The sequence below is a fragment of the Monoraphidium neglectum genome (genome assembly GCF_000611645.1).
Source record: "Monoraphidium neglectum strain SAG 48.87 unplaced genomic scaffold scaffold00550, whole genome shotgun sequence".
Lineage (NCBI taxonomy): Eukaryota > Viridiplantae > Chlorophyta > Chlorophyceae > Sphaeropleales > Selenastraceae > Monoraphidium > Monoraphidium neglectum.
In genome coordinates this window covers 1-7,549 of record NW_014013078.1, presented here as the reverse complement: position 1 = coordinate 7,549, position 7,549 = coordinate 1, and the positions used below count along the sequence as shown (strand labels likewise).

General features: G+C 60.4%; 2 protein-coding genes across 2 annotated transcripts in view; both read left to right on the top strand.

Annotated features, from left to right (window-relative positions):
• Positions 1–615, top strand: part of MNEG_4092 (hypothetical protein) — a gene marked incomplete at both ends in the record, with an annotated part of 4,742 nt that extends 4,127 nt beyond the window's left edge. Inside the window, 2 exons of the mRNA XM_014047429.1 lie at positions 29–238; positions 447–615. Coding sequence (XP_013902883.1) covers positions 29–238; positions 447–615 — 379 coding nt within the window. The remainder of the gene's footprint in view (positions 1–28; positions 239–446) is intronic.
• A 1,823-nt stretch (positions 616–2,438) lies between these two features.
• On the top strand, positions 2,439–5,621 carry MNEG_4091 (hypothetical protein; the record flags this gene model as incomplete). Its single annotated transcript, XM_014047428.1, has 6 exons — positions 2,439–2,506; positions 2,803–3,133; positions 3,364–3,654; positions 4,054–4,149; positions 4,401–4,894; positions 5,343–5,621. Coding segments are annotated over 6 exons (1,559 nt in total), but the record flags the coding sequence as incomplete, so codon positions are not given.
• Positions 5,622–7,549: the final 1,928 nt, after the last annotated feature.

Below are 7,549 nucleotides of genomic sequence, written 5' to 3'. Positions count from 1 at the left end.
CCCCCACCCACCTGCCACTCTGCACCAGGTATAAGGGTCGCCCCCACGTCGGCAAAAACTGGGACCGCACCTTCACGCACCCACGGTGCCCAGTGCGCCCAATGTACCCCCAGTTTGACCAGTTCCTGCGCGTGGTCAACAAGGTTGACCCCAAGGGCGTGTTTGCGCCGCCCCTGTGGAACAAGCTGGTCAAGCAGGAGCCCTACAAATACTACCCTGGCTGCGCCACTGACTATGAGTGAGCGATGCTCTTGCCAGATTACGGAGCTGCCTGTCAGGGCGATGCCGAATCTTGTTTGGTCGCGTCTTTGGGGCATAGAGAGCAGGCGAGAGTGGTGGTTGTCAAGTTGAAGGCTCTGATCAGGTTTGTGAACAGCCGTGACCACTGCTGGCCAATCCTGACCCCCTGCTGTACCCACCTGTTTGTTGGGACTCCCTCTCGCAAGGTGCTTCTGCGAGACGGACGAGCACTGCTCCCCCGAGTTCAAGTGCGTGCCCAGCTACGCGTTGCCAGAGTTCAAGGTCTGCAAGCCGCCGGCCGACTGGGACCCCGAGCTTGCTCGCAACGGCAAGCCCAGCGGCCTTGCGAGACTGCTGCTCCCCATCGGCAAGTGATTGTCCGGGGTGCTGACAGCTGACAGTCCTTAAGGTTGCCAACAAGCCGCGTGAAGACCCGCCGCACAAAGCGCGTGCTGTCGTGCACGGGGGCGCATGCACGCAGCCGCTCACACGGGGGCGCCATGGTGTCGAGTAACGGGGCACGGCGGCGGCCGAGACCCGCCTGTTTGGCTTGGTTTTTCAACACGTGTACGGTCAACCGCCCCCACCACAGCCCCGATTCGCAAGTCGCGTCTTGCTTTTGACCCACACAAGCTTCTACAAGCCGCTGGGCGCGCCCTGTGCATTCCCTTCAAGCCTGCCATACCCTGTGAATCCACACGCGCGGTCGGCTGATGCGCCAGCTTTAGTGACTCTTAATAGGTAGAAGTGCTTTTTTGAATCGCTGTTGAAACGATAAAGCTCGTCACCCTGCCTGAGACTGATTACGCCATGCTCAGCCACCCATGTCCGTGGCGCTGCAGCAGTTGACTGGGGTGCCGCAATTGTGCCTGTTTCTTGCTCATTGTTGTTCCTGCAACACCGTGTTCGCGAGATGGCCTTGGGCAGTCACCGTGCTGCGCTTTCAAACCCCGCTTTCTGTTTCCTGGCCGGCCCAAGGTCACCCAGCTGCGTTACTGCAATGAACTGCCTGGATCTTGAAAGTGGCCCTGCAACAGGGCTTCAGGCGATTCGTGGACTGCTGTGTGAGCTTGTCTTGATCCGATTGATCCATTAGTCATGTGTGTGGTATGATGGTGCCTGCCCCCAAGCTGCAGGTGCATGCCCCAAGCTGCGCACCCCAGCTGCACACGCTGTCGCACTGCAAGCTGCAGGATCCGCATGGTGTTTGCTGGTTTGTAATTGAAATGAATTTCCATGGCCATCTTTGACTTCTAGAAATATAGGTAAACCTCTGCAACTGCAAGGCTCTTCTGGCCGTCAGGCATCACCGTCGGCAGGTGCGACTTGTTGCGTGCTCGGCCGAGCGATAGCGCACCCAGCCCGACATGCGCGGTGAGCAGCTACGGAGCCTGGTGTAAGGCCGAACACATAACTAACCGATCACACGGGATCTTGACAATGTTCGCACGCGTGCGCTGTAGTTGCGAGTGGCATCATCATCGATCGTTGTGCGACACGCGCCGGTCTACCCTAAGACCATATTACAGTGATCAAAAACATTGAATGCATACATGCAGACAGTTTTGACGCCCTGTCATTGACTGTGACCCAAATAAAACATCGGCGAGCGCACACGCCTACCTACATTGGCTCTCGCTCCGCACGACTCGCGCCACGAGCGCCATTCAACGTAATGAAACACGGGTAGAATGAGTTTAATGCTATCTCAGACCAAATTAGCTGCGTTGCCAGCGATCTCGACGTAGAGGCCGGCCTCAGCTGCGGGGCATACAGGCGCAGGCGCATCGTAACAGTATTGAAATGCATCATAAATCACTCAGGATGCAGCGCAGCGCCGCTGTACGCCGCTTTGCCATTGCGACGGCGCTGCTGGTCGCAGGGCACTGCAGCCTGTTGTCGCAGGTGTGCGCGGACCCCTGGACCGGCATGGGGGGGACAGCTGGCTCTGGCGCACAGCACAGCTAGTCTAACTTCTTTTACCGTTGCAAGCGGCCTGGGGGATCCTTGCAGAGCAGAAGCGGCAGCAGCTGCGCAGCACTCACCTTGCAAGTTCGCGTTTGATGCCTTGCTGCGCGCCTCGCGCACACCCTCAGGCCAAGCCCATTGCGCGGCAGGCATACGGCGCCGCGTATGGGCACTTGGCATGCCAAGCGACGGCTTTGCTGGAGCCCAACTCGACCGAGGAGCTGGCCACTATGCTGCGGGACCAAATACGCATGGCGGACGAAGCAGGCCAGTCGCTGAAAGTGCGGGCGACGCACAAGTGAGCCTCACGACTACGCAGGCTTGTTGTGCATGGGTTAGGATGATCCTGCAGAGGGGTGACGCTGTCTGCCTTTTGGAGGCTGGCGCATACATCCTGCCCACCGGACGGCCTGGCATTGCGCAGCAAGTGGCCGTGGCAGAAGAACATAAGCTTATGCTGCCCGCTTCGCAGCAGAGCCGCGAGGCCCGCTGCTGTTCCCGCCCTACTCGCACGCAGCCATGCCCGGCCCTCCTCCCTCCCGCCCGCACCGCTGGTACGCGCTGAACGCCCCCACCCCTTCCCTACGCGACCAGGTTCTTCCACAGCACGACGGCCTTCGCCTGCCCCGGTAACACCACCGACATCTTCGCGCCCGGCGCCCCCTCTGCCTCCCCGTTCGGCGCCCCCGCGGGCCGGACGGTCGGCGTCCTTCTTGACCGGATGGACCGAACACTGGCCGTTGACAGGGAGCGTAACCAGGTTACAATCCAGGCCGGCATGAAGGTCAAGAAGCTGTTCGACGAGGCGGCGAGGCAGGGGATGAGCGTCCCGCTGGGCTCGCCGCCTGCGTTTGCGGACCTGATGGTCGGCGGTGTCATGCTGACCGGCGCGCACGGCAGCAACTTTGGGGGCAAGAGCTGCCTGGTGAGGCCTCGATGGGGGGCTGGCGACTGGGGCAGGGGGGGCTGGTGAGGGGACCCAAGTGGGAGCTGGGGCCGAGTGTGCGGATGAGGTCGCCAGCAGCACCGGGTGTACTGTGCTAAAGGAGCCAGCGCGCGCCAGCAGATGGTTTCTTGGAGGATGCCGAAACACGCTGTCGTTACCCACCTTTGAAAGAAACACCCCAAAACCCCGCACCTCGGACCCCACTTCAGAGCGACATCATGCTCAGCGTGACCTGGGTCGACGCCAGCGGCGCCGTCGTCCGCTCAACACGCGACAGCCCCGAGGGCCGCGCTATCGTCGGCTCGCTGGGGCTCTTGGGCGTCGTCACCGAGGTCACGCTGCAGCTCACGCCGGCCAGCAACACGAGGTTTGACACCGTTTGGAAGAAGAGCGACGCCTCGATCGCGACTGATATTTTGGAGATGCTTCAGGAGACGCCGCACATGCTGGTGGTGTGGCGGCCGGACATGAACAGATACAATGCAGTGCGGCTGCGTGAGGTGGGCTTGATTCTTGCGCGGCGGGGTGTGCTGAGAAGGGAGTCAAGGGTTTAACGTGTGTACGGCGCGGGCCAGTGAAGTGCAGAGTGCGGTGCGGCTTTGCGGGGTTGGGAGGGAGGTAGTGATGGCATGGGAATAAGTCATAGCAAGAGGAGGACAGCATTGGGCATAGCGGGTTTGGGAACGAGCAAAGTGTTGATCGAGATAAGTTCCTGTGTGCTGTGGGTGTTATGGGGTGCAGGTGGGGACAATTGGGGCAGACTCAAGGAGTTGTGGTTGGCAGGGACCAGTCTCCCTGCCTTGGGGTGCATTGGTGTGCTCGGGGAGCGGCACGGTCGATCTTCCATCAAAACGACATCTTCAAGCAACCTCGATCCGCATCCCATCTCAACACGCCAGGTGCCGCTCAGCACACCGGACACTGGCGCGACGCAGACCATCGAGCTGCCGGCGTTTGTAGCCAGCGCGATGGGCACAACCCTGCGCACATGGGAGGTGGGTTCGACGTATATTGTACTTGAGTTGGGGCTGCGTCTCAACCAGGCGACAGTGTTCAAGCTCCAGGGTGGTTTGGGATGCTTTCTTTGCGAGCCGCTCAGCTGCGGTGTGTTTGCTTGTGGATGCTGATGGCTCAAGAATTTTCTGTTGTGTCCTTAACACAACAACAGCGTTCATGCACCCTCATGAGGCCCTGCATAATGCTGGCCCCTACATGATGCTGGAACCAACTCCGCGTACCCACCCAGGAGTACGCATCTCCCCCGCGGGTGCTGGACGAGGTCATGTGCATGGTCTCAAAGGAGGTCTCCATCTCCCACGGCTGGGCCTCCAGCACCGCCGGCCGCGTGCTGCGCAGCGGCGTGGGCGGCACCAACTACCTGCAGTCCGTCAGCTGCGGCGACCAGTGCGCCTGGGAGGCCGATGAGGCAAACCTGGCCATGTGGGACACGCACTTCACCACCGACATCAGGAACCTGGCGCCTTGGATGGAAGACGTGCGGGCGGTCATGGAGAAGGACTTTTGGAAGCCGGGGCAGGCCCACCGCGGCAAATGCCTGCCGCCCGGCTACTTCTGGCTGAGGTTCGGGTCCGGCAGCGACGATTACATAAACCCGACGGCGGGGCTGAACGGCACCGTGAACTTGCAGATGAGCTTCATGACGTCAAAGGCGACAGCCCCGCGATGGGGCATCAAGCACGGCCACGTCCTGGAGACACTGGAGCAGCTGACGCTCTGCAAGTGAGCGTTGCTGAGGCGCGGTGGACGTGCTCACGCACAAATTGCGCGCGTGTCTACATGCAAGCACGCGCGCACGTGGGTGCATGTGCTTGCTTGCTTGTTTTCTCTGTGTGTGTGTGTGTGTGTGCGCGCGTACGTGCGTGCTTGTGAGCATGTGTGTGTGTGTGTGTGTGTGTGTTTGGCTGGTTGGGCTGCACCCTGTGGGATGTACATGGGGAAATGAGACGTGCATGATTGAGGGGAAATTTCAGGGTGGAGGGGTCAGCAGGTCGCAGTAGCAGAGAGTCCGCGGCGTTGGGCTCATCAGGACTACGGTATACATAAGCAGGGGTTGTGGGAGAAACGTGACTGCAACTCGCAGTGCATTAGTCACACATGAGCCCGTTTGCACACACAACCACCTTGTTCTAAGCCCCGTCATGCACAAAAACTCCCGACCCCCCTGCAGGTACATGGGCCACCCCCACTGGGGCAAGAACCACCACCGCACATTTACGCACCCGGACTGCCCGGTGCGCGCACTGTACCCAAAGTTTGACCAGTTCCTGGAGATCAAAGATCGCGTCGACCCGCAGGGGATCTTTGAGCCCCCTATGTTCACGAAGATCATCAAAGGGGCGGCCCCGCGCTACGGGCCTCGCTGCGCGCTGAGCGGCGAGTGCTTCTGCAAGGAGGACGCCCACTGCGGGCCTGGCCGCAAATGCGTGGCGTCTGCGGCGTTTCCAGAGTACATGGCTTGCAGACGTGCAGGGGAGTAACCTCCTGTCGGCAGCTGCCAGCCTGGAGCCAACCAGTGCACGGCTGCGGGTCCGCTTGAGGGCGCCCCTGACGCAGCCAAAACTCGCAAGGTTGGCAGAAATGCGGCCCACGAGGCAGCAGCAGCAGCAGCAGCAGCCGCGGCAGCAGCGGCGGCAACAGCAGCAGCAGCGGCAGCAGCGGCAGCAGCAGCAGCAGCGGCAGCAGCGGCAGCAGCAGCAGCAGCAGCAGCGGCAGCAGCAGCAGCGGCAGCAGCAGCAGCAGCGGCGGCAGCAGCAGCAGCAGCAGCATGTTTTGTTTTGGTTTGGAGACTCGAGCCATCGAATGTGACAATTTCACCTATTGGTTGCTTGACGTGCGAGCGCAATGGTCAAGGCAGGCTCGCTGCGCCCTGCGCGTGTGCGCCCCAGTTGCTGCCTCCCGTACTTGTCTGTTCTCAATCCCAAGCCCACTCAATTTTCCATAATATTCCTGATTGGTTTCTTTCCTTCAACAATTCTGACTCTCGCCCTCCATGTCTGCTGTTGTGGTACTGGAAGTGCCGGGCCCCTGTCGTGTTTGCTTTGCAGCAGGTCAGCGCGGCCGACCGGCTGAGTTGCGGTGCAGGCGGAGGTCGCGGGCAGGCCGCGCCTCCCACGCTGGGCACAAGTATTTACACCCTGTGGTGTGTCACATTCGTCGATGCGCACTAGCTGGTGTTGTAGCGGCCCACTGCTGCCGTTTTGAAAACACACCTGGCTGGGTGCCACTTTCGATGAGTAACCTTCGTCCCCTTGGTCCTGCCGCACATGCGGGCCCAACGTTGTCGGGCCGGCGAAAGAGCATCCAGTTAGGTGCCGGGTGAGTCCATCACCTGTGCAGTCAATGTTGTTGTAATGTCTTCATATCCAAATTGGGCTTATTGTTAGTGGAGGGTGCAGAAAAGGAGGAAATGGCATCCTTACCGGCACTGTGGCCTGCTTGGTAGCCGTTGTGCTTCAATGCATTTATACTGCTTCAGAGCACTTACATATCACCACCGCTCTGACCACGCACCCATGCATTGTAAAGTATTTCATGATGTGAACAGGCAGCAAGAATGTACAACGGTCGTTGTGTTGTGGGCAGTTCAGCTGAGGTGGCCGGAAGGCCAGGTGGCGGGCGGATCGCTCAGGTGACGGCTGGAGGCGGTGTCTCAAGCCGCCGTCACACGGCCGACACGACCACTAACAATGTAACAGAGAATGTCACCAATCTTCCATCATTCTCTGTCCTGCGAAGCACGACCATGCGGCAGGTGCACCAATACGAAATGACGGCGGCAGCTCAGCAGCACAGCGTGCATGAAAGCACCATCGTTGCTGCACAGACCACCCCTGCGCCTCATCGATTGGGTAAACATTGTGATGTGGAGAACCCATCCTGTGCACTGTCCTGAGCGCTGCTCGATCTCACACTAAAAGCATCGCGTCACGAACGGTGGATTGCACGCACTCGGGCAACATGGCTTCCAGCCGGGAATATGTACTGTGCTCAATGGTGGCGTGCCTGACCCTGGCGACCTCAGTGCTGGCGGCAGTGCCCCAACAGCGGCAGGCCATATTAGCAGCACAGGGAGGCAGCGGCCATGGACCGTCGGCAGCGGTGGGGCTGGACGCATTGTCGAACAAGTTGAGGGCAGCCATCAAACCCGCGACGCCTGTTTGGCCAGAGCTCTTCTCGGTGCGGCCCTGGCAGTGGACAAAGAGTCCGCATTGCGCGGTGCAGAGTGCAGCGGCTGTGTGATAGGTTGACCCGGGCGCAGCACGCTCTTGTGCCTGCGCACATCAGCGTCCTCTGCTCTGAGCTGTATTGGCCTCCCCATCGTCCTCACACACCGACCACCCTGCAACCCCACACAGCCGCCGCCCCATCACCCTC